We start from the raw sequence: 26880 nt of genomic DNA on the forward strand, positions 1-26880 counted from the left end.
ACATATACATGTGTGTATATGTTATGTGTATGTGTGTATATACCTCTCTATAAACACACACATATACATACACACATATACACACATATATGCATCTACATATATACATCTACATACACACATACACATGTACACACACACATATATACACACACACGCACATACACATACACATACATACATATACACACATACATGTACACACATACAACACACATATACACATATACATACATACACACACATGTATATCACATGTTTAAATGCTTGAGCTCTCCCTGGGTAGCCTCTTCTCCAAATTTTTCTTGCCTTTCTAGATTTCAAAATCCTTCTACCACACAACATATCTTTGTTCCCAGAATGTGGCCTTCTAGCTAAACAAGGCAGAATTCTTTGGTGGTGACCGCCTTGGAGTTGCCTTTTGAGCAACGCCAAATTCAAGACATCAGGAATTGACTTTCAAGAGAGAGAAAAACAGGTTTTCTGACTTGATTCTTGGAAAAAGAAAAAGCTCAACCATTTGGCTACTGTAGGTAAAGACCTGAAGCCAGGAAGTGTAGGGTGGGGTGAAGGGAGAAATCAAGTTCTTCCCATGCCTATTATTATGAAGAGTTACTCAAACAGCTCCAATTATATATGAAGTCATTAAATACAAGGACATTTTGGAAGGAGAGCCCTATAGGAGTTGGAAAGAACCAGGAGAGACTTTTTGCAAAAGATGGTGCCTCAGTCTTATCTTCAAGGAAAAGTGTCTATGAGGAAGAGATGAGGAGGGAGAGCCTTCCAGGGATGGGCAGCCATCAGTGGGGAACCATGGAGATGGGCCATGGAGTACTGTGCACAAGGAACAGAATGAAAGGACAGTTTGGTTGGATCACAGAGTGTGGGAAGGAAACTTAGTCATGCCTAATGAGACTGGAATTTGGGGTAGGTTGTGAAGGGTTTTAAAATCTGAATAAAATGTGGATTTTATCCTAGAAGCAATGGGAATATAGTCAGGTCTGCACTTAAGGAAATGTACTTTGGTATTGGTGTGTATAAAATGGACTGGAGTAGGGAGAGGTGAGGCTGAGACACCATTTTGGAGGCTGCTGCAATAATCTGGGTAAGAGCTGATGGGGGCTAGTGGATGGCTGTGTGGAGAAAAGGGTTGAAGGATCAAGATTTTGTAAAAATAGAAACATGGAGCTTTGGCAACTGATCAGATAAGTGGGGGAGGGAGAAAGTGATGATGCCATGATAATGATGAGATTGTTAACCTAAGACACTGGAAGAATGGATGAGTAGTTTGGAAAATAAGAAGGACTAGTACAGGGGTGGGGAACCTACAGCCTCAAGGCCACAAATGATTCTCTAGGTCTTCAGGTGTGACCCACTGACTAGGGTGGCATTTGAGGACCTATAGCGCCACATGTGGCCTCGAGGCTACAGATTTCCCACTCCTGGTCTAGAGAGAAAGATAAGTTTAAGACCAATGATGAACATGTTATTCACTTTCTGACAGAGAGGTGACAGATTTAGGGTATAAGGAGACAAATTTTTGTGTGCAGTCATTGAGGGAATTTGTTTTGCTTAACTTTACATATTTGTTGTAATGAATTTGCATTTCTCTCCCTCTTGTTTCCGATGGGATAAGGGTTGAGAGGGAGAGAAAAAAGTTTTTTTTCTTAATTAAAAACACCTTAAAATAGAAAAGTGGGGAGCCCCAGGTGTGGGCCATTGTATATACTTTCAGATGAGGTCACTGTATTTTTAGTTTTGCTTAATTGTTTTATTTTGTTACAAGAGAGACCTCACAGGTGGGGGTGATCTGGGTATGTTTATAATATAAAAACAAAGAATATCAATATATCTTTAAAGAGAAAAAGAAAGATTGAGAACTTCCATATTTGGACAAAATCTGTCATGTACACACGTGGAAATATAAGGGGTTCTTCCCTGTAATAGTTTTGTAACCATTCTGGGGAGTTTCATTTAATTATATTTTCTTTTGCTTCTTTTGCTATCTATGGTGAATAAAATAACATATTTATATACTATTCCCTACCCCTTCCAAAAAGAAAGGAAAGAGAGAAAGAAAAAGAAACAACAGAAGAAAAGAAGGAAGGAAGGAAGGAAGGAGTGAAAAAAGGAAAGAAAGAAAGAAGAAAAGAAGGAAGGAAGGAAGGAAGGAAGGAAGGAAGGAAGGAAGGAAGGAAGGAAGGAAGGAAGGAAGGAAGGAAGGAAGGAAGGAAGGAAAGGAGGGAGAGAAGAAATAGAGAAGGAAGGAAGATCAGTTAAATGGTCAATGGTGATGTGGAAGATTGAAGGAATGGTTATGTGCTAGTTTTTCAGGGGACTGGGGAAATGGTTTCCCTGTTGTATAGCCCCAAAGTGTGTCAGTCTTCTTTAGAGAATCTAAACCATTGAATGGTGAGACTTGCTTGAAACAGACACTGTAGGATTCTGTACAATTGCTAGGCATATAACTGAATTTCAAAGGGTTTCCCCACTGTCAACCCCAAGTTCAGTTCCTTCCAAAAGGAAGGAGAGAGTCTGGGGCTTTATGTGTTTTTAGTATTTGTTTATAGAATCTTGGGAGTCCTTTGGACTTTTGGCATTTCCTGTGGGGTAAAATAAAGGCAATAAAAGAAAAGATAAGAAAGGAAAGAAGCGATAATTTGGAAAGCAATGTCACTTGAGGGGAAGAACAATATGAAAATTTAATTCATGTTTGTTCTCCTGAGGCAGACATACAGGAATTTTTTTCTAGCCTTTTAACCAGCATTCCCCAATGTACCTCCTGATTCAGACCAGGCTTAGTAACGCTCTCAAATCTAAAAGGAGTTGAGTAGTTAGTTTCAGTCCTACCAATAAGATTTAAAGTCAGAAGGAACCGTGAAGGCCATCTAGTACAACTGTTTCATTTTTCAGATTAGGAAACCGAGTCCCAGAAAAACTAAGTGACTTTCCTGTAATTGCAAGGGTTTTAAGGGGAAGAGACCAGGATTTGAACACACTGTCCTAGGCTGGCTTGTCAATTCTTTTAACCTTGCCTTCTGTCTGGTCTATTTGAGGGAGCATTGAGATAGCAACCACCCCAGTAGCCCCTTGCAATTGTCACCTGAACAATTCTTACCCAGTAGGCTATTGTAATATGCTTGGCCCTTAGAAATTCCATTGAGATAAATTAACAACAAGACATTTAGTTAAAAATAACAATAGTAACTATAAATAATGTTTTATATGATATTTTCTAAAATACTTTCATGTACATTATCCCATTTTTCCTTCAAAAAAACTTAGGAGCTTGGTTGAGGAGGATATCATCATCTCTATTTTACAAATGAGGAAATTGAGGCCCAATGACATGGTGACTGGTTCAAGGTCACATTATTGACCTGGAATGAAAACATGAATCTTTTAGTCCCCAACCCAAAGGATTTTCTACTCTACTCATTTTAAAGAGATTCATTTTCCTCTGTGGGATAATTTGAGATCATTCTTAATTAAAAGAAAGTCAGTTCTTTGGGCCTAACACTTTCAAAACAGAAGGCTAGGCTAAGTTCAAGTGTGGTGCATAGATGTTATGAAATGTTTCGGTTTGATAAGAATCAAAGACTATGATGAATACAGAGAACTAAAGGATAGGGATAGGAATTAGGCCTGAACTTCACTCATATAGGGAACTCTTGGATGGGGACATATCGGCCAATGGGCCTTCTCTACAACTTTTACAGATTTGTCTAATGGTGTTAAACTCAAATAATAAGCATAAGGATTCCTGCAGAGATGTAAGTTTAGAAAAACATACATTAACATTATCTATGTCCTGTTGTATTTTTATTTGTTTTGTTAACTATTTTCCAATTATATTTTAATTTGCTTCAGGTCACCATCCTGAGCATTAGCCAGCAAGTTTGACATCTCTATTCTACATTGAGAAGTTGTGACTTGCCTAGGGTAACACAGATGTTGTGTATCAGAAGTGGGATTTGGACTCACATCTTCCTGATTTTGAGGCAAGTTCTTTGTCTGCCATCCCATCTCACGTTGCCTTGAGACAGAGAGTCTTTCTGTTGCTTTCTATTCATGCAAATATTCCTCATGAACAGAGTAGTATGGGAAGATATATCAACTGATGCAGAGTGAAGTAAGTAGAACCAAGAAAACAATGTCAGTATGACTACAACATGTAGAGAAAAGGCAAAGCAATTGAAATTTGATTTTGTTAAATTATAAAAACCAAGCCTGGTCCCAAAGAATAAATATGAGAAGGCACTTTCCCCTGATTTTTTATAGATATAGGAGATTGTTGTTGTAGAACTTGAAAGATGTCAGACTTTTTTTGACTTTCTCCTTAGTTTTGCTAAACTATTCCCTCCCCTTACCTTTTTTATTCTTTGATATATGTTGTTCAGTCAGCTTTTAGTCGTGTTCGACTGTTTGCGACCCCATTTGCGTTTTCTTGTCAAAGATACTGGAGTGGTTTGTCATTTCCTTCTCCAGCTCATTTTACAGATGAGGAAACTGAGGCAAATAGGGTAAAGTGACTTGTCCAGGGTCACACAGGTAGTAAGTCCATGAGGCCAGATTTGAATTTAGGAGGATGTCTTCCTGATTCCAGGCCTTGTGCTCTATGTACTATGGTTCCACCTAGCTGCCCTTATTTGATATGTAGGATGGCTCTAAGGGAGAGGGAAGAAGAATGTAGTTGAGGTGAAAACAAAAGATATGTACAAAATTTAATTTAAAAAATTCTTCTTGAATTAATAAGTAAATTAATCCTTCTCTCTTCCATCTTTGAGCATTTTGATTATATGTTCTTCCACCCCTAGAATGAACTCATGGATCATAGCCACCTGTAAAAAAAATCTTTCCTTTTCTTCAAGCGCAATTCAGGTCCTTTCTCTTCCATGAAGTGTTCCATGACAACCCCATATGTAAGGGCTTTGGTTTAATTTAGCAGGCATTTATTAAGTGCCACTCTGTTCCAGACACTGTGCTAGATGATAGAGATACACAGACAAAAGTGAAACGTTTCCTGCCTTCAAGGAGTTTAAATTATTGCAAGATCTCCTTCATATTTCTCACAGCATGTGTTTAGGACCATACTTTTTAAATATATTGTCTAATTTGTATCTGTGTTTAGGTCTTTTCTCTCTACTAGACTCTCAACTCCTAGATAGTTGGAATTCTGCCTAATTTCACCTTAATATCTTCTGAATCCAGTGCCAGACTCTGTGCATTTTAAGGGTTTAATAAATGCTTGCTGAATTGGATAACCCTTAAAAATCATTGAATCACAGAATCTCAGAGCTGGAAAGAACCTCAGTGGTCCCCCAGTCTCCCTCCATCCTATTCAGTGCTGCCCTCCTGTATTCAAATCAATGTGGGGTTTAGGAGGCAGGAAGTATGTCCTAGATCATGCATCACAAGGCTTTTTAACTCTCCTTTCTGATATTGAAAAGATGGAACAGATTCACATCTGAATCCCAAAAGCATTCATTGTAGACAAGAAAAGAGATATATACATAGACATAAATATAGACATAGACACAGACATAGACAGAGACAGAGACATAGATACGGACACAGAGAAAGGCACAGATATAGACATAGACAAAGATATAGACAAATACACAGAAACAGACATAGATATAAACACAGAGAAAGGCACAGACATAGATATAGAGATAGACACAGACACACATACAGACACAGATATTGACATAGACACAGATACAGACATAGACATAGACACAGACACAGACATAGATATAAACACAGAGAAAGGCACAGACATAGACACAGAGAGACATAGTCATAGACAAAGATATGGACAAAGACACAGAAACAGACGTAGACATAAATACAGATATAGACATAGACACAGACATAGATATATACATATACATAGACACAGACATAGACATAGACACACAGATGCCAGCAGATATAGACATAGATATAGACAGAGATGTAGATATGTGCTTTGCCCATAAGTGCTTAACAATGGTTTTTTTTATTCATTCGCAGACATAGATAACATATAAACTTATGTTTTCATATATGCCACCCGTATGTTACTTGAGAAACTACTAGTACTATAAAGATTGGCCATGTTAGAATTAGATTTTGTAGTGTTGGGTTGGTACTTGCTCATGTTTAGTCTTATCTCCTGAATGACTGTGTGTCTTGGACAGTCCCTGACTAAGCATGTCTGCATAGACATTCAATCTTCCAGGTTATCTACCACTGAAGATGCAGCCAGCCTTAGACTATTTTAGATTTAAGTGTGTTCTTCATGCAGACCAGTCATATATTGCTAACAGATTCACCAGAACTCAGTGGAGCTGAGTATTTGCAGCGCTCCCCAAAGTCTGGAGACAACAAGGTGGTGAAGTAGATAGAAGTCTGAGCCTTCTATCAAGAAAACCTAAGTTCAAATTTGGCCTCAGATACTTTCTAGCTGTGTGACCCTAGGCAAATTACTCTACCTTTGCCTGCCTCAGTCTCCTCAATTATAAAATGGAATTAATAATAGTACCTACTTCCCAGTACTGTTGTGAGGATTAAATGAGATAATATGTGTGAAACACTTACCACAGTGCCTGGCACGTAGTAGGTGTCTAGTAAATGTTTGTTTCCTTCCTTATTTTCTGAAGTCATGGCAGCACCCAATTGGTCTCAGACATTTCTGCTTCCCTATTAGTTGACAGGGTTCAGCCTATTCTTATAAAGCCAAAAATCATAGGATCCTAGCTGGAAGGGACATTAGAGGCCATCTAATCCAAACCCTTCATTTTCGAGGGGGGAGGGGGAAGCTTGTTCAAGTTGACCCAACAGGAAGCAAGGATTTGAACTCTAGTTGACTGACTCTGTACTTGGCATTGCAATGGTGCTGCCTTCTTCATTCTTGCAGCAGCTATGTGAACTACTAGCACTGGATGCTCCGACCAGTTGGGTTATTTTTTTTTTGGGGGGGGGTGGGGAGGAGGGAGCTGGTAAGTTACTGAGTGGAATTTCCCCATTTACCAAATTAAATTTACCGTAGAATCTTATAAGCATTACAGGCATCAATAGAATATATGTTCTAAGTGTCGAGTTGATTAAAGTTTACTTGCTCCACACAAACCTCTATGTCCCAAACCAGTCCCTGGCCTCAGGTCATTCCCCCATCACGTACAAAGCCAGCCCGTTTCCTCCTTCCTCACCCTCCCCCAAACCCATCTCTGTAAAGTGGACAGATGAACTGGCTCAGAGACTACCTTTGGGTTCATCCAAACCCCTCCAGCTGCAAATGTGGGAAAGTGATGGTTGGGGGTGGGAGGGAGGTGTGGAGCTGCCTTTCCCTCCAGCTGCCTTACCCCAAACATCCAAGACAAACAATAACAGGAATCAGCCAGGGCTCAGGGCTAAAGCTTAGGAAAGACTGCAGCCATAAACGTTCAGCAGGAGGTTTCTAAGAAGGGATCTAAGAGGTAGCTTGTGCCCTGCTTCCCAAACCTCACTCAGTTTTTAACTGGAGCATTGGCACCCTGCCCTACATCTCCACTGCCCCCGCTCCATAGATACAAGTAGAGTCAATGTGGGGTGGAGCAGCCTTCACCTTCTGGACATCACACCCTGCCTCCAACTCCCTAGTGAATGTTTTCCACGTGTCAGAAAAATTGAAAAGGGAAAAAAAGAAAGAAAGAAAAAAGCCAGTGTTAGCCCATAAAATCCACAGCCGAATGATTTAACAACTCTGCCAGAGTGAGAAGAAAAATATTACAAGAGCGAGTGTGTTCTGAACCAGATCAACAGCCTTGCCAAACTGTGTAGCTAAACCCCTTGGAGCTCACCCGGCGGAGGCGGACTGAAGAGACCCCAGCCACACCAGATATTGGTACCCAGAGCCCCAGATGCCCAGACTCCCCTGGTGTTGGCAACTGGTGGTTGCCAATGTGTTATTAGATGTGTGCTGCTGGGGAGGCGATGTTCACATTGGGTACTGCTAATGTTGCATTTTCTTGAGAGCCTTGGGCAAGTTCCTGGCTTGCTCAAAAATATTCCATGTTCTGAGTAACCCAGGAGAACAGATAATGACACACATCTCCCTCCTCTCCAAAGAGAGGTAGAAGGTAGGGGATTATACGTGCATGATGTTTTATACATGGCTCTATATAATTAAAGTATAGGTTGTCTTGGCTTAGCTACTTTTAATCAGTTCCAAGGAAGGGTTCGATGCTGAGCTATGTATGAGGAAGCTGTATCTGGAAATAACTGTGATGTAAAAATAGAAGATGTGAATAACGCTTATTAAAAAAGACAAAACAGAGGAAGCTGGAGCCGGCTGAAATGAACACATCTGTTTGGGAGGAGTGGTGACCCGTGCTGGAGGCCTACCGGGGTGGTGGGGGGAGGAATGGACGGGCTTTCAGCCTGAGCGTTGTCCCCGCATTATCTGAGCCGGCCGCCGCCTGGGTGATTAAGTCTGAGCCTCGGATGTGCCGACCTGGAGTTTTGTCCGGTCTGGGCAGAAGCAGGGCCACTTCCCTCTTTGCTCTGGAGGTGTGCGTTGGCCCCCGCTGGGTGGCAGAGACCATGAACTATTAGTTTTTCCTGATTTTTCGCATCTCTCGGGGAGTGGAGGGCCCAGAAGCCATGTCTGAACTACTGCTCCTGGGCCTGATTGCGGCCCTGGTGCTGACCCTTCTGCTGATCTTGCTGGATTTCGCTGTGTATTCTGGGCTGCTGGAGGATGTGGTAGTGAGTGCAGGCTCTCCCCCAATCCGGAACATCACACTGGCTTACAAGTTCCACGTGGGCCCTTACAAGGAGTCAGGCCGGTTATTCACGGAGAGCTGCAGCATCTCTCCACGCCTTAGTTCCATTGGGGTCTACTATGACAACCCTCACACGGTTCCTCCCGAGAAGTGCCGCTGTGCCGTGGGCAGCATCCTGAGCGAGGGGGAAGAGTCACCCTCCCCCGAGCTCATCCGCCTTTACCAGAAGTTTGGCTTCAAGATCTTCTCCTTCCCAGCCCCCAGCCACGTGGTGACAGCCGTCTTCCCTTACACCGCATCGCTGTCCATCCATCTGGCTGCCCACAGGGTCCATCCTGCCCTGGACACCTATATCAAGGAGCGGAAGCTGTGTGCCCATCCCAGGCTGGAGATCTACCAGCAGGACCAGATCCACTTTGTGTGCCCACTGGCGAGACAGGGAGACTTCTATGTGCCTGAGGTGAAGGAGAGGGAACGCAAAAGCCGAGCAACCGCTGAGGCTGATGACACCCAAACCGATGTCACAGGAGCTGACACACTGAGCGATACCAGCTCCGTCAGTCTGGATGCAGGACCCGGGAGCTGAGAGAACTCTGCCACCACCTCCACCATGTCTCCCGGGGTGGCAGGCCGCACCTGGGATGACACAGATAACCGGAGCGAGCACAGTTACAGCGAGTCGGGGGCTAGTGGTTCCTCCTTTGAGGAGCTCGACCTGGAGGGGGAAGGTGCCTCGGGTGACCTTCGCTTTAGCCACGAGGCTGAGCCCCCCGGGTCCAAGTGGGCCAAGGAGCCCAGCACCCCAGAGAAGGATGAGGAGTAGCTGCCCCTCCCGGCCAAGGCCTCCATCTCTCAGCCCCGCTGTCCTTGGGCTTAATCAAAGAGGAACTGATCCAGTTCATCCTTCCCCACCTCTAACCTGGCCTGCCTGGGTCTGCGTCATGCCTTTCTCCTCTAGACCCTGGGCTCCAAGGGCTGGGGCCGGAGCAGCCCCGGCTGGCCCTGTGGGTCTGTAGAGTGGCTCCCTGCCCTCTCCTGACCAGGCTGGGGGGCTGTCTTACTCCTCCTGCACCCCTGAGCTCTTTTCTCTGTTCTTCCTCCTCACTCCCTGGCCTATTGTTCCCAGACAGCTGGAGGGAGCACAATCTCTTCCCTCCCATTTGCCCCTCCCTCATCAGTCTCTTTTTCAGACTTACATTGGGACTTTTAGGATCCAGAATAAAGCAGATGATTTTCGTTGCACTCAGAAAAAAAAAAAAAAGACAAAACAAAGCAAACAAAAAAGAACCTTCTGTAGGTCTCCATATCCTACAGGCTAGAGGCCAACTCTTCAGTCAAGCATTCAGAAACCCTCTTCAGTTTGGTTTCAGCCTAGTTTTCCATCCTATTTCCTCTAAAAGAAGGCTTTCCCAATCCCCCTTAATCCTAGTGCCTTCTGTTTCCTGACTAATCCCAATTTCACCTGTTTTTCTCTTATATCTACTTAGTTGTTTGTACATTGTCTCCTCTATTACACCATGAGCTCCTTGAAAATGGTGAATCATTTTTTTTTTTGCCTTTCCTTGTCTCCCCAGCACTTATAATTCCTGGCGCATATTAGGTTCTCAATAAAGCTTGTTGTCCGACAGTCAACATCTCACTCCTCCCAAATGCGTATTCTGCCCCAAGAACCATCATAACTGGTGACATTGACTTAGTTCAAAGTGCTTTTCTTACACTATCTTATTTCATCCTCACAGCAACACTGAGGGATGGGTTCTATTATCATTCCCATTTTATAGATTGGGAAACTGTGCCTTAAAGAGATCAGGTAACCTCGGGCCGTATGCTCTCTCTGGGTGTCTGATTCAGGGTTCAAGGCCAGTCTTCCTGAGTCCAACTCCAGGTGTCTATCCAGCTATTCAGGAAACAAGCTTTGAGTCAAATTGTGTGGGAAGTAGAGGATTCTAAGAGGCTGAGGTAAAGGGGTGTAGGGGCAGCCTGTGCAAATGCGGGAAGGCAGGGAAGATGGGATGTCACAGCAATCTAGCATGGGGCTGCTCCTACTCCAACATGAGAACAACCTGATTTATTTTATTACCAGGCATTAGGGGGTAGGTAACTAACAGCCAATGTAAACAACAACCCCTTTTGCCTCAGACACATATAGCATTTTCCCTATTCAGAAGCATATTAAACAGTTCCTTTTGATTCTGAGGTCCATTAAGTCACTTGGTCAATATCTTGGACATGCAGTGCAAGGAGGTATGAAGAGAATGGCCATCAGTCCCTAGACCTGCAAGGGATCATAGAGATCCCCCACCCAAAGCCCTCATTTTACAAACCAGGAGATGTAGATCTAGCCAGATGAAGAAACTTGTTCAAGGTCAGACAGGGAGAAAGTGGCAAATCTGAGGTTTGAACTCAAGGCTTCTTGCTCCAAATCCTGGGTTCTTTTCACCATGCCATACCGATTCAAGAGGATTAGAATGTAAGTGAGTAGACATTGTTTCATGCTTTGTACTTAGATTTATCTCCGTGACTTAGCATGGTATCTAACACATAGTAGGTGCTTAATAAATATTTGAGTGTTTTTTTCATTCTTTGTACTTATATCTCCAGTGCTTAGCATGGAGTCTGAAACATAGTAGGTGCTTAATAAATATTTGAATGTTTTTTTCATTTGTTGTATTTGTATTTACCTCTAGTGCTTAGCATAAGTAGGTGCTCCATAAATATTTGATTGAGTGTTTTTTAATTCTTTGTATTTATATCTATCTCCAGTGCTTAGCATGGTGTCTGACACATAGTAGGTGCTTAATAAGTATTTAATAAGTGATTGTAGATGAACATAAGTACACTCTGGATAAGGAGTGGGGAGCATACCTCTTCAGAGAGGTTTATTCCTCTTTGTATCTTCCCATCACCACCATCCAGTGCCTAGTCCAGAATCATACACACAGTAGGTACTCAATAAGTGGTGAGTGAAGGGGGCTTTTATCACTGAGATGCCAAGAGATGCTTGATAATCCAGGCTCTAAACAAATATCTCTCTCTCTCTCTCTCAATATATATATATATATATATGTATATATAATATATTCACACATATACATAACACATACATATATGTATATATATATATGCCTATATACATACACGTACATATATAGATATAATAGGCATTTAGATATACCTGTTCTTTAAATAGGAAGTTGAGGATACTAACAGGCTGTTTCTGTCCCAGCTGGCAAACTAGGGATGTCTTGGCATAATCATAATGGAAGTGGAAGACCAGACTTCCATGGCAGGCAAACTAGCAAGAACCTTATCACCATGAGAATCTATAGGAGTCCCAGGAGAAACTTTGAAAGGAATGGTGTTTTTGCTTTTCTTTATATGACCAGTACTCAGTATAGTGCCTGACACATAGTAAGCACTTAATAAATGCTTATTGATATCTGTGCCCTTTGACCCCATGAAGTCCTTGACAAACCCAAAAGTCCCATATACACCAAAATATCTACAACACTTTTTGTGGTAGTGAAGAATTGGAAACAAAGTAGATGGCCATTTTGGGGGGTGGGGTAGAAGGAAAGACTGAATAAATTGTGGCCAATGAAAGCAACAGCATATCATTGGGCTATAAGAAGTGACAAATATGATGAATACAGAGAAGCATGAAAAGATGTACATGACTTGATACAAAGGGAAGTAAGCACCATCAAGAAACAATACATACAAAGACTATGACATAAATGGAAAGAACAACAAACACAAAACAACTAAAAATGAATACTGCCAAATTACAAAGAACAAATAAGCAATAGAGGAAGACATCGCTCCCGTTTCCTTGGCAGGAGTGGGTTCATAGCTCTGGAATCCATTGCATATAATGTCAGATTTTTTCTCAATCTGTCAGTTGGTTTTACTGAATTGTTTTTCTTCCTCTTTAAAAAAATGATATAAGGAATGGTGGTCTGGCAGGGAGGATAGAGCAAGAAAGGGGAAAATGTAAGTGATATAAGAAAAGTTAGCAATAAAAATTATTTTAAAAATGCTTATTAACTGACTGACTATGTCTGGCTTCTCTTAGGGAGCCCAGCAGGTGAGCTCATGAGGTGAGCAGGGCTCTAGACCCTAGGGGGGTGCAGGGGAGTCTGTCCTCTGAACCCAGGCTAGAAAAAGAAGGGACTTGGTGAGTGCCTAGGAATGCTGACACAGGCCTTTACCTTCCCATCCATCTGCTGAGGCCCTGCCAGATGCTTACACTGTAACATTTCCCCGATTCAGTTCATTGAGAAGTGCTGGAAACATGACCCCTTATTATTGCTTCTCTCTCTCTCTCTCTCTCTCTCTCTCTCTCTCTCTCTCTCTCTCTCTCTCTCTCTCTCTCTCCCTCTCCCTCTCCCCTGTCCTCTCCCTCTGCTCTCTGTCCCTATTTGTCTCTTCTCTGTCTTTGTCTCTTTCTCTCTCAGAATGAATTTATAGTTGTTGAAAGACACTGGAATGATAGCTATCAAAGCCTGCTGCCATCTGGAGCCAGCTCCCCCATCCTGGCCTCCCTCTGGAATTTCTCCAAACTCTATCCCCCCAACCCCAAGATCAAACTCGTCCATGTGAGTGGCATGGAGGGGCCAAGACTTCATAGCCAGGTCTCCAAGCCTCTTCAACCTTCCCTAGGGGACAGTGAGAAGGAAGCAAGCAATTAAGAGGCTGAATATTGGCAAGATCAAAGCTCCAAGCCCAGAATTGCAACAGCCAGGATTTACGAGTCATTCACAGCAAGATAATCTGAACTCCTGACAAAGACCATGATGGCCCAACATTGTGTGTAGGGTCGACCAAGCAGCCAATACTCCTACTCAATGAGACGTTTTCACATTCTGTTTGAGTCTTTAAGTTCATTCACACAGATAACTTTATCTACATAAGATCATAGATTTAGAGCTGGAAAGGACCAAAGACAATATCTTTATTTTACAGTTCAGGAAACTGAGGGATAGAGAGGCATGGTGACTTGTCCAGGGTCACAAAGGCTGTATGTCTGAAGTAGTATGAAGAGAATGCCCCATCCACTATGTCACGTTACCTCATCCAGATTAATAAGGAACTAGCCAAATGATAGGAAGACACATCATTAGAAGTCCAGAGTGGTAGAGGAGGGAGGGCCTAGGACCCCCCCCCCCCCGCCCCCATCAAATGGGCTGCTGATGTTTTACACAGTGTAGTATTTGGGCATTTCATACATTTACCCTATTCTCTCTAGTATCTTTCTATTAAAGAATTACCCATGGTTAATCTGGACATTGTCGATGCCACAAGCAAGTCAGCGGACCTACTATGGGGGCTAACTATTTATACCTCCTCTCTGTATCCTTATAGCCACTAACACGTCTGATTCTTCTGAGACTATGATGCCTTGTAGTTTGTAGTCGTGAAGAACTGCCTAGAGAATTGTTTAGTTTTCTGGTCCAGACCAGTGAGGTCTTCAGAGGCCTCTCAATGTGGATCATCCCTCCATCAATGCAGATGAGCAACTGAACTGAGTTGCTGAGGACCCTGGAAGGTAAAATAACTTGTTCGTGGTAACCATAGCTAGTATGGGTCAGGGCGAGAACTTTTATTCAAGCTTCTCTGACTCCTAAGTAGTGCAACGGATACAGCAATGGGCCCAGAGTCACTTCCTGAGTTCAAATCTAGCCTCAGACACTTCCTAGCCATGTGACTCTGGGCAAGTCACTTCACCCCATTTGCCTCAGTTTCCTCATCTGTAAAATGAACTGGAGAAGAAAGCAGCAAATCATTCCAGTATCTCTTTCAAGAAAACCCCAAATGGGGTCACAGAGAGTCAGGCAAGACTGAAATGATTGAACAAAAAAAGCACATATTGTCCCAATTAGGATATAAACTCCTTGAGGGCAGGGTGTGGTGTTTTTTTAAATTTATTTCTCTTTTTATCCCTAGCACTCTACACAGTGCCTGGTACGTAGTAAGTGTATAATAAGTGTTTTTTAATTGATTATCTTTCCCTGGGAGAACGCTAATGTTTCAAAAGCAGAGAATGACAGAAAGCATTAGAAGCATTCCAGATGTGTGTTTGCATGCATAGACATCCGCACCACAGCTGGACAGTTTTCCTTCTCTCTCCTTCTTTTCCTTTCTCCTTTCTTCCCTTTGCCCTTTCCTTTCCACTTCTTTCCTCCATCTCTTTTCTTTCTTTTCTTCTCTGATCCTCTGCTTATTTTTCAAGAAGTTCCAAAGGGGAATTTTCTTTTTAGTTATCATTTTTTAATGTCTCTATTCTATTTCTTCTAAGAGAATTTCTAGAGTAGACATCAGTTTCTCATCAGCTGCACGATAGTGTTCCAAAAATTTCTTGTCCTTGGAATCATCATCAAGAGTCTTTGTTTGGACCCTGGGGTCCATTCGAGTGCCTGGATTGAAGAGGTGAAAGGAGATTAGGCTGGAATCTATACAGACGGACATATCTATGCATATGTGTGCTGTGAGAGGCGGTGTGGTATAGAGGAGGGAGAGCTGGCTTTGGAGCCAGGAAGAGCTGAGTTAAAGTCCTGTCTCTGACACACCTTGGCTTTGTGATTCTGGGCAAGTCACTTACCATGTAAGTTTAAGGGAAAGTGATGGTAGAGGGAATTTCCTCATCTGGGAGCCCCCATTATAGGTCTGGAGAGAGAGAGAGAGAGAGAGAGAGAGAGAGAGAGAGAGAGAGAGAGAGAGAGAGAGAGAGACATATATATAAACAGACCTGTGATATACATCACATATGTATGTGTGTTTATATTTCTGAAGAAAAACCTTTTCTAACATCCTCATCAGACATTCATACTCTGGAGTACCTCTAGTGAGAGGCAATGTTCTATCTGACCAAGTAGCCCATTCTTCTTCGAGATAGCTTTGATGTCATCGGTCCTCTTTGAGAAGGAAGGATGGACAAACAACATCTAGGAAGTTTTCCCTTCCTTTTATGCTCAGCGGGCTCTATGATTTCATGCATGTAGGAATTATCCCTTCACTGGTACTAACCCATTTCCATCCATACCTTCTCATTTCGGGTGACTCTTATCCTTGCATGAGTGTCCCCCAGTTGGCCCATCTCATGGGTCAGAGACTCTGCTCTAGACCCCTGGACATTGCATAGATACCACCAGGGTCCCTGGGCTACCAGCTGGTTCTCTCCTCTTTGGCAACACAAATGACTCTCAGGTTAGGAGCTTCTTAGATGACTTCCTTGACTCATTCTCTTGCCCGATTGATCCTTCCCAGGTCAGAGGCTACAGTCGTCACTCAGCTGACATCTGTTCTCTGCAGCTTTTTCCCATTCCTTCTAGTTCTTTCCTCTGCGGACAAGCAGAAATCATGTCCCTCCTCTTTCTCTTTCTTGGATATGCTGAATGGGAGTTGACTGGGTTTGAGCTGTGGACTCTACCAGAGAAGATAGACCAAACACTGCCCTGAGATTTTAGACCAGAGGTTCACAATATCTTTGAGGCTGAGATATCGTATCACTGTTTACCATGTTATTAAAAAATTTTGAAGGCCCTGATATCCCAAATAAACGTAGGGACATGTACATTTATTATTTATTCTTTTAAATGGTGAACTACTCTTATAAACAGAGGGCTTCATGACATTGCCTGGGGCGCCATATTACACTCATCTCCAAACCTTTGCTCCGGTTGCCTCTTTCACCAGGAATACTCCTTCTCTTCCTTTCTACTTTCCTACCCTACTCATCAAATTATTCCTCCCCCTGTTTTTTTTAACCTTTCCATCCTACCCATCCTATTATTTCCCAATTCTTTGAACTGTCTGAAAGGGGCATGAACTTTCTTGGGAAGTAGGGAGACCTTCCCCTTCCCCCATTAGAAGTCTTCAACCACAGGCTGGAGGAAGACTTGTCATTTATGATCAAGGGACTTTTGTTCTAGTTCCTTTAGACTAGGCCTCTGATATCCTTCCTCCATGGAAAGAAGGAAGCAAGCATTTATTAGGACCTACTATGTGTCAGACACCATGGCTACTACTTTACAAATATTCCCATTTGATCTTCTCAATAACCCTAGGGAGTATATAACTATTATTATCCTTATTTCACGGTTGTTGAAACTGAGGCATACAAGTTAAGTGACTTGCCTAGGATCACACAACTAGTATCTGAGGGTGGATTTGAACTCAGGTCTTCCGTACTCTAGGTCCAATGCTCCAGCTATTGTGTTACCTAACCAACTCTAATGGGAGTAGAGTTTTTTGTATTTTTACTAAAGACATTAGTTTCAAAATTTCTTGAACCCCTCAAATCTTTTATGATGGGCCTTACTGGGGACCAATGTGATTGGGAGATTCCTGACATTTCCTGACCATTGTTCTCTTTGAACATTGAAATGGGGAAGAGTGTGGCATGGTGGACCTTGTGTGTTGTCTTCCCCCAAATAGAATGGAAGCTCCTTGAGAGCAGGGTCTCTCTTTTTTGTCGTATTCGTATTCTCAGCACTTGGCACAGTGCCTGGCACACAGGAATCACTTAATAAATGCTTGTTAACATAACATGAGGCCAGTCCTCATCTCCTTAGCTATTAGTGCCTCCACTCAACCACAGATTAAGTTGTATTTATTTTGTATCCATTTACATATACAATTCTTTTCTCCTGTAACATAATTTAATCTCCTCTAGGGCAGGGACTTCACTTTTTTTCTCTATCACCAGCATATAATAAACACTTAATAAATCTTCATTGATTGATTGATTTCCCCAAACTGATTTAATCTCTAATCTGGCAACACCCCCACCCCCAGCATATTGTCTGTCTCTATGACACATAATATATGCTGATTAGTAGTAGAATTATCTGTGCCCAGCCTACTAGGCTATGAGTTCTTAGATAACAGGGTTCTTGTCTGGTTTATCTAATTTGCATCATACCCATAATGCCTTGTAAACACAGAATGCTGTGTAAAAGAGCCTTATTTTTCTTTTCTTTTTTGTTTTTATATACTTTTAAAAATTTTATCATTTTTATTTAATATTTTAGTTTTCAACACTGAGTTCCACAAGATTTTGAGTTACAAATTTTCTCCCCATTTCTAACCTCTCTCCATTTCAAGATGGCATATATCCTGATTGCTTTGTTCCCCAGTCGGCCCTCCCTTCTGTCACCCCACTCCCCCCCATCCCTTTCCCCTTACTTTCTTGTAGGGCAAGATAGATTTCTATGCCCCATTCCCTATATATCTTGTTTCCCAGCTGCATGCAGAAACAACTTTTTTTGAGCATTTGAATCCTCTCCCCTCTTCCCTTTTTCAATATATTCCTCTCTCACCCCTTAATTTTATTTTATTTTTTAGATAGCATCCCTTCATATTCAACTCACCCTGTGTCCTTTGTCTCTATATATGTATATTCCCTTCAACTACCCTAATACTGAGAAAGGTCTCATGAATTACACACATCATCTTTCCATGCAGAAATGTAAACAAAACAGTTCAACTTTAATAAGTCCCTTATGAATTCTCTTTCTTGTTTACCTTTTCATGCTTCTCTTGGTTCTTGTATTTGAAAGTCAAATTTTCTATTCAACTCTGGTCTTTTCATTGAGAAAACTTGAAAGTCCTCCATTTTACTTAAAATCCATATTTTGCCTTGGAGCATTATACTCAGTTTTGCTGGGTAGGCGATTCTTGGTTTTAATCCTAGCTCCACTGACCTCTGGAATATCATATTCCAAGCCCTTCGTTCCCTTAATGTAGAAGCTGCTAGGTTTTGTGTTATCCTGATTGTATTTACACAATTTTCAAATTATTTCTTTCTGGCTGCTTGCAGCACTTTCTCCTTGACCTGGAAACTTTGGAATTTGGTGACAATATTCCTAGGAGTTTTCTTTTTGGGATCGTTTTCAAGAGGTGATCAGTGTATTCTTTCAATTTCTATTTTACCCTCTGGTTCTAGAGTATCAGGGCACTTTTCCTTGATAATTTCTTGAAAGATGATATCTAGGCTCTTTTTTGATCATGGCTTTCAGGTAGTACAAAAATTTTTAACTTATCTCTCCTGGATCTATTCTCCAGGTCAGCGGTTTATCCAATGAGATATTTCACATTGTCTTCCATTTTTCATTCCTTTGGTTCTGTTTTATAATATCTTGATTTCTCATCAAGTCACTAGCTTCCACTTGCTCCAATCTAATTTTTAAGGTAGTATTTTCTTCAATGGTCTTTTGGATTTCCTTTTCCATTTGACTGATTCTGCTTTTCAAGGCATTCTTCTCCTCATTGGCTTTTTGGAGCTCTTTTGGCATTTGGTTTAGTGTATTCTTTAAGGTGTTATTTTCTTCAGTATTTTTTGGGTCTCCTTTAGCAAGCCATTCACTTGTTTTTCATGGTTTTCTTGCATCACTCTCATTTCTGTTCCCAATTTTTCCTCTACTTCTCTTATTGCTTTTCCAAATCCTTTTTGAGCTCTTCCATGGCCTGAGACCAATTCATATTTTCTTGATGTTGGCTCTTTGACTTTGTTGACTTCTTCTGGCTGTATGTTTTGATCTTCTTTGTCACCAAAAAAGGAATCTAGAGTTTGAGTTTGAGTCTGCGTTTGAGTCTGAGTTAATTTTCACTGCCTGTTCATGTTCCCAGCCAACTACTTGACCCTTGAGCTTTTTGTCAGGGTATGACTGCTTGTAGAGTAGAGAGCACTTTGTCCCAAGCTTTAGGGTCCAAGCACTGCTGTTTTCAGAACTACTTCTACTCCACTGTCATTGCAGGCTCTGTCATAGCAGCCCTCCTCTTCCCCCAAGAACAGCCAACCAGAACCAAGCAGGGCACAGCAAGAGAAACTGCCTCTGTGCTCACAAAGCACTCCTTGCACTGATCTGCTGCTAGATTCCTCCCACCATGTGAGCCAGGGACTCGAGAAGCAGCTGACACTGGAGCTCTGGAAGCAGTCTTATGGGCTTCCTGCTGCTGCCACTGCCATCACTGCACCACCTCTGCCACCCCCAGGGATGGGGCTGGACCACTCTCACCTCAATCCTGCAGCTTCCCACTAACCTGCTTTTTGGTGTTTGTGGGTTGAGAAGTCTGGTAACTGCTGCAGCTCAATGATTCATGGCCCTAAATCCTGTTCTGGCCCGCTGACTCCCAGTCTGGTTTTCCTGGCATAGCCCACGCTGGACTGCACTCCACTCCCAGCACCGAGTGATAGACCCTTCCCAGTGACTTTCCAGGCTCTCCTGGGTTGGAGACCTGTTTCCCTCTGCTATTTCTTGCGTTCCACAGCTCTAGAATTTGTTCAGAGCCATTTTTACAGGTGTTTGGAGGGATTTGGGGGAGAGCTTAAACAAGTCCCTACTTACCAGTCACCATCTTGGCTCCGCCCCCCAAGAGCCTTGTTTTTCAATGGATACATAACCTTGTAGACATAAACACTTCCTCCTTTGGTATTGATCACAATCCATCTACTCTCTGTTCCAGTCAGCCTTCCTGTCCCTATATAAACCAGAGACAGACAGACAGACAGACACACACACACACACACACACACACACATATACTCACTCACTACATTCCATCTCCCAGCTCTTCCCTTGGCTGTGGTCCATGCCTGGAATGCCTCACTCTTGACCTCTATTTCTTAGTACCCTGAGAGGCAGTATGGTATAGGGGATTGGACCCTCAGAATGGAGTCAGGAAGACAGGCTCAAATCTTCTTGCAGACACTTACCAGTTGTGTGACTCTGGGCAGGTCGCTTAACCTATGCCTTGGTTTCCTCATCTGTAAAATGAGGAGGGTAGGACCAGATGGCCTCTAAAGGTCCCTTTTGCCTCTAAATCTATGATCCCATGATCACCAACTCCCATCAAAGCACAGGTGCAGCCTCCTAAGAAAGGCCCTTCCTGATTCTTCAGCTATTAATCCATTCCACAGTATTTGTATTTACCTGCCTGTGCACACGTACACATTATATCCCCCCCATAGAAAGTAGGCTCCATAAGGACAGTGTTTCAGCAATCCAGCTAGCAGCTGCTGTGGGGGTGAAAAATCAACAACAACCAACTCACAGAATGCTGCAAGTCCAGGTTCTTTTGATCTGCTTTACTAAGGAAAGCAATGTTAAGGGATTAACAATCTTACTTTAATCCAGCATACAAATACCATTCACTTAGTTCAGAGGAAAAGGCCAGAACCTGAACTTCAGAGCAAATACAAACAAATTCCAAACATCAACAAACAGACCCTGTCTGATTCAAATCCTAATTCATAGTTACCAGAGTTTAACCGAGTCTGAACATCTGGGAAAGGTGGAGGGCTCTTAACTATAGCTACCCAGAGTCTCCACATCAGCTTGCCCCCAAGAGTGAAAGCCCTAAGCAAATAGCTCTGTCTTCCCTTTTTATGCACTCTTTAGCCATCATCAAACATTGGTCTGAGATGGGAACTTAAGCTCTTATGGAGTTAGCACCTACCCCTAGGACCTTGAGGGCTTCACGCCCACTTCAACTTAGCACTTAATAGCTAGGGGTTTTAGACCTTCTTGGGAGTGAAGATATAATCAGACCTCCCTTCATTGGCCCCACCTGGAGCCCCACCTTAGTTACCAATTCACACCTACATAGGCTTAGCACCTAATAGATCAGGGTTTGGGCCTGGGGCTTAGCACCTAGTAAGACTCAATCAAAGACACTTAATTAATCATTTTAAAGCAGTAAGAAAGTCCCAACTTAATTGATATTACAGACAGGGACTCCATTTTTTTGTCTCTGTATCCCTGGACCTACTACAGTGTGTGGCATTGTGCTAAGTGCTGGGGACATCACACATGGCAAAAGACAGTCCCTGCCCTAATGGAGGAGACAACATAGAAAAAGAAACTGAAAAACAGGGGAGAGGAAGGTACCTGGCTGGGGAACAATGACATTCCGTAGGGTGAAGAGCCAGAGCTGACTGCCTTGGGCCCCTTCCTTAAATGGAGAATCCAGGAGGAGCTCTCTGCTGTCCACCCTCCATCCTCTCCAGTCGGGGGCTCATCTGAGGAGCAGGGCAAGGGATACAGAGGCAGTCTGGGTTTCAGAGTTAATGCCATCTTGCCAGAAGGTGAGTTTTTAGAGACAATGATAGAGTTTAGGAAAGTAGCCAAGTAGGTGATAACTGTATCGTCAGAGTCTAGCACAATGCAGTGCCTGGCACATAGTAGGTACTTAATAAATACTGATTGATGTGTCAAAGGCAAGGGTTGAACCCAGGTGTTTTTTTCTAATCAATCAACAAACATTTATTATGCTACTGACTCTATCTAATATTCCAAACTGCTTCTTTCCAACGCCATATACAAGGGAATATATTAAAAAAATTAATATATAAAAATAATTGAAATAGATGCCAATAAATGAGTTTCCGATGTTTGTGTTCCAATAGTTTTTCCACTTTTTGGGCCTATCCGTCTCTGGCCTCACGCCAACCTCAGCATACCTACCTAAAAGCTTCCTTCCTGGACATACACTTAGCCATTGGGTCTACCATTCTCCCACACACCTTCACTTTCACTGGGTCTGCCTTGGAGAGACTCAAAGACTCCTCTACTCTGTTCTTGCTTCGTGCTCATATGCATGCTCTCTCTCTCTCTCTCTCTCTCTCTCTCTCTCTCTCTCTCTCTCTCTCTCTCACACACACACACACACACACAGTATCCAAGAAACAGGGCCTGGGGCCCCATAACTATATATTCTAGAAATTATCCTGCTTCCCCTGGCCCAGTGACAGTCTCTCTAAATGCTGTTTGCTGAGACTCATTCAATTCCCCAGACAGCCCAGGGCCTGACAGGTCGGTGAGAAACGCCTCTGTGCTTTGAGATTTATTTAATGGGTGTCTGATGAAATGACTGGGAAGGCTGGGTCCTCCCAGAGTCATATTATCTCTGGCAGGAATAAAAATCAGTTGAGCAGTGGGGTTTGATGGGGCACAATCTGTTAGCAGAAAATTGGGCTGTCACCCAGGGTGTCATGTTCATTTGGGCTGATTAAAGACATATTCATCGACTGTCACTGTTGCCGTATCTGTCACCAGGAGAACTAACAGGAATGCGCAGACAATTTTTTTTCCTCCTGATTCAAGGGAGGGAGGAGGAGTAAGAGAGGAAAGGAAAAGGAGGAAAAGAAATAGGGGGATGAGGAGGAGGAAGAGGGAGAGAAAAGGAAGAAGATGAATAAGAGGGAGAGGAGGAGGAGAAAGGGAAGATGAGAAACATAAAGAGAAGGAAAAAGAAGGGAAAAAACAAGATAGAAGGAGAAGAAAGAGAGGAGAGAAGGAGATAAGGAAGATGAGAAACATAAGAGAAGGAAAAAAAGATGAGAAAAAACAAGAAGAGAGGACCAGGAGGAAAGAGGGGAGAGGAGGAGGAAAAAGAGAGAAGGAAAAAAGATTGAGAAACATAAGAGAAGGAAAAAAGGATGGGGAAAACAAGAGAGAAGGAGGAGAGGAGGAGAAAGAGAGTAGACAAGGAGAAAAGGAAGATGAGAAACATAAGAAGAGGAGAGGAGGAAAAAAGATGAGAAAGAAACATAAGAAGAGGAGGAGAAAGAGGAAAATGAAGGAAGAGGAAAATGAGGGAAAAAAAGATCAAGAGAAAAGAAGGAAAGAGAAAAGGAAAATGAGAAGTAGGAAAAGGAGAGGAGGAGGGAGAGGAGGAAGGGAAGAAAGAGGAGAAAGAAAAGAAAAAGAGACAAGGAAAAAGAGGAGAAGTAGGAAGAAGAGAGAATGAAGGAGAGAAAGATGGATAAGAAGGAGAGGAGAAGAAAGAGAGAATGATGAGGAAGAGGAGGAGAGAAAGGAAGAAGAGAAAAAGGAAGAGAAAGAATAAAAACCCTGGCATCTTATAAATATTGCATCCAGTTACCTAGCTTTTTTCCCCCTTGTGAAGATAACAGTGAAGTCCACATTAGCCCGTGAGTCATTTCTTTAGGCAGCAGCACAAACCCCAAAATAAATTTTATGCACTGGCAGACCTTCCTCCTCAGGGCATTGTCCTAAGCTCCATTTGAAGATATGTGAAGGGGTTCCATTGTCCATACCTCATTCTCGATTAATGCAAGTGTTGGAAAGTATACCTCCCTAAAGATTCAGACCTCAATGGATCTCACTAGTAAAATTAAGGTTTTGGATGTGCCAGTCTCCAAATGGGCTGCTCAGCTGAGACATTCTACATACTAAGGATCATTTAGCTAACATTCTGTGTTCTCCACCCAGAACTCCACCCTGTAGCTCAGATAACTCTCAGCTCTTTTAAGATCCCATAGATAGGATCATATATTTAGGATTGGGAAACACCTTATAGACAATCCAATTCAACCCCATTTCATAGGTAAGGACCTAAGGTCCAGAAAAAGTTAAGTGATTTATCTAAATTCATATTGATCATAATATGAAAGGTATGGATTCCAATCCACCTTCTGGTTTTTCTTTAAAAAAATCTATATTGTACATGCTGAACAAACTCGCCATCTCTCTTTGCTCAAAATGTGGGATGTGCAATGACTGTGAGTCTGGTTGGATATAAAACATGTTTTATGTAAAAAAAAAATTTGTTATGAGGGACGGCTCTCTGGGAGCAGGCGGAAAGAAGGACACGGGAAAAACTAGATGATATAAAAATAAAAAATATCAATAAAAATTGAAGTCATGTCTTCTTAACCCCACGCTAGTATATTTCCCACTGTGCCATTCCTCTGGCCTTCTCTGTTCTAAGGATCCTTCTAGTTCTGACTTTTCTGCTCTTAGAGCAGTGGTGTGACCATATTTGGAGTCTGGGGATATGGGCTCAAATCCATTCTTTGCTACTTGTTTGACCCTGGGCAAATCACTTCACCTGTGTGGATGGACCTGTTTCCTCTTTTGTAAAATGAGAGGCTTATACCTGATGAACTCTAAGAACCTTTGCAACTCTAAATCCATGCTGCTATGACCTTCCCAGAGTTATAAAGGTAATAAATGTGTGATATTGCATTTGAACTCACATCATAGGAAGGAGGAAGGGAAAAAAGGAAACAAATGTTTATTAAACACCAGTGTGATCTCATTTGATCCTTACAATATTGTGAGGTAGATGCTACTATTATCCCCACTTTATAGTCGAAGAAACTGAGGCAGATAGAAGTTAAGTGACTAATTCAGGGCCCACATGGCCAGTGTCAGAGGCTGGATTTGAACTCTGGTCTTCCTGACTCCAAGCCAGGTACTCTGTGCACTATGGTGCTCCCCTAGAGGCCAGACTTAGAGCTAGATAGTCGCTGTGTTCTGAGGCCTCTTCCACAACTGATGTTTTAGGTTCTATGGCCTCTTTCTGCTCCAGCATTCTGTGCTCTAAGGCCCTTTGATTCTACTTTCTATCATTTGGAAAGCCCACAGGAGTCTTCCTACTCCTCCCAGATAGGAGACATAACTATGAGGACTCTTTAAAATTGAAAAGGCAACTTTTGAGATCATTTAGTCCAACCAATTCATTCTACAGAGGGGAAACTGAGGTCAGAGAGGTGAAATGACTTGCTCAATGTGACAACAGGTGAGAAATGGCAGATCTGGCACTTGAACCCAGTTGTTCTGTTTCAGTACCCTTTCTGTCATACCTCATTGCTCTTTTTAAAGATCTGTTTTCTTAGGTCAGTTTGAATGAATGGGAGACAGAGAGAGAGAGAAAGAGAGAGAGAGAGAGAAAGAGAGAGAGAGAGAGAGAGAGAGAGAGAGACAGCGAGAGAGAGAGAGAGAGAGAGATATGTGGGGAGCTCCAAGGAGGAGGAAGAGGAAGGGGAGGAGGAGGAAGAAGAGGAGGAGGACAAGGAGGAGGAGAAAATGAAGAAGAAGAAGAAGAAGAAGAAGAAGAAGAAGAAGAAGAAGAAGAAGAAGAAGAAGAAGAAGAAGAAGAAGAAGAAAATGAATCAGAAGAAGAGGATGAAGAAGAAGGAAGAGGAGAAGAAGGAGGAGGAGGAGGAGGAGAACAAGAAGAAAAGGGGGATAGACATAGGAAATGGAGAGAGAGAGAGAGAGAGAGAGAGAGAGAGAGAGAGAGAGAGAGAGAGAGAGAGAGAGTCACCCCACCAACATACCCATTGAAATCCCATGGCCAGGAGTAAAGTAAGCCATACAATCCCACTTCTCATAATCTAGCACCAATTCATGGTGCCTTCCATGTACACCAACATCAATAAGTTGATGGCATCGATGGCTTGTTATTTCATTAATGTGGAAATGCCCTCCATTGTCACAGACCATCCTTCAGTGGCTTCCCATTGCTTTTACGTTAAAACACAAAATATTCCACCATTAAAAACCCTCCATACTCTGGCTTCCATCCATCTTTTCAGTCTTATAAATGTTAGTCCTCTTGATGAAATCTAGCTTTTTGCTGTCCATGGCATTCCATCTATGACCCCCATGCCCATGCCTGGTGGGTCTCCCACATCTGCAATGTTTCCTCACCTGTACCTCATAGAATCCCCACCTTCCTTCAGTTATAGCTTTAGTCTTTCCTTCTCTCCCGAATTGGGAGCAACTTTCTCTCTCATGAAACTTTTTTTTCCCTTACGTTCTATATATTTTCTATTTAGAGGCAGAATGGTCCTAAAGGATAGTTACCTTGAACCCAAACCTGGGTTTGAGTCTTTCATCCTATATACTGAATGGGTGATCAGTGTCCCAGGTACCCTGAAGACTATAATTTTCAGAGAAGGTGCTGCGGCAACAAAATCCCAAGCCCAGTCTTCGTTTCTGATATTTCGTATTTACTTCTCTGTATACACATTGCAATGCCCCAAGAAAATGTTAAGGGCAAGGAGCTTCAATTTTTTTTACCTTTTGTATCTTTACCACATGGCAAAATGCCCAACATTTGTTGTCGTTGTAATTCAGATGCTGCTGAGTGGCAGAGTGGGTAGAGTGCTGGACCTGGACTCAGGTAAACCTGACTTCAAACTTTGTCACTTAAACCTATTTCCTCGTCTGTAAAATGAGGAAAGGGGGCAGGTTGGATCCCATCACTTCTAAGGTCTCTTCTCACTATCCATATGTCATCTGATGATTGTTTTTGCAGGGCTATGATTTCATGGGTGGGTGGAACTTGCGGTGTATAAACTTAACTCTACTGACTT

The 26880-nt window shown here is 42.5% G+C and overlaps 1 protein-coding gene across 1 annotated transcript; it reads left to right on the top strand.

The window, feature by feature from the left end:
- The first annotated feature begins 8354 nt into the window (after nt 1-8354).
- On the top strand, nt 8355-9989 carry LOC118835664 (testis-expressed protein 264-like). Its single transcript, XM_036742882.1, has one exon. It carries the CDS (start codon nt 8629-8631, stop codon nt 9334-9336), a length of 708 nt encoding a protein of 235 aa, XP_036598777.1. The 5' UTR covers nt 8355-8628; the 3' UTR covers nt 9337-9989.
- The last annotated feature ends 16891 nt before the right edge of the window (nt 9990-26880 follow it).

This window comes from Trichosurus vulpecula, chromosome 2 (assembly GCF_011100635.1).
Source record: "Trichosurus vulpecula isolate mTriVul1 chromosome 2, mTriVul1.pri, whole genome shotgun sequence".
NCBI lineage: Eukaryota > Metazoa > Chordata > Mammalia > Diprotodontia > Phalangeridae > Trichosurus > Trichosurus vulpecula.

What these genes read in the sequence shown, in the direction of transcription:
- LOC118835664 (XM_036742882.1), top strand. Translation starts at nt 8,629, where the DNA reads ATGTCTGAACTACTGCTCCTGGGCCTGATTGCGGCCCTGGTGCTGACC.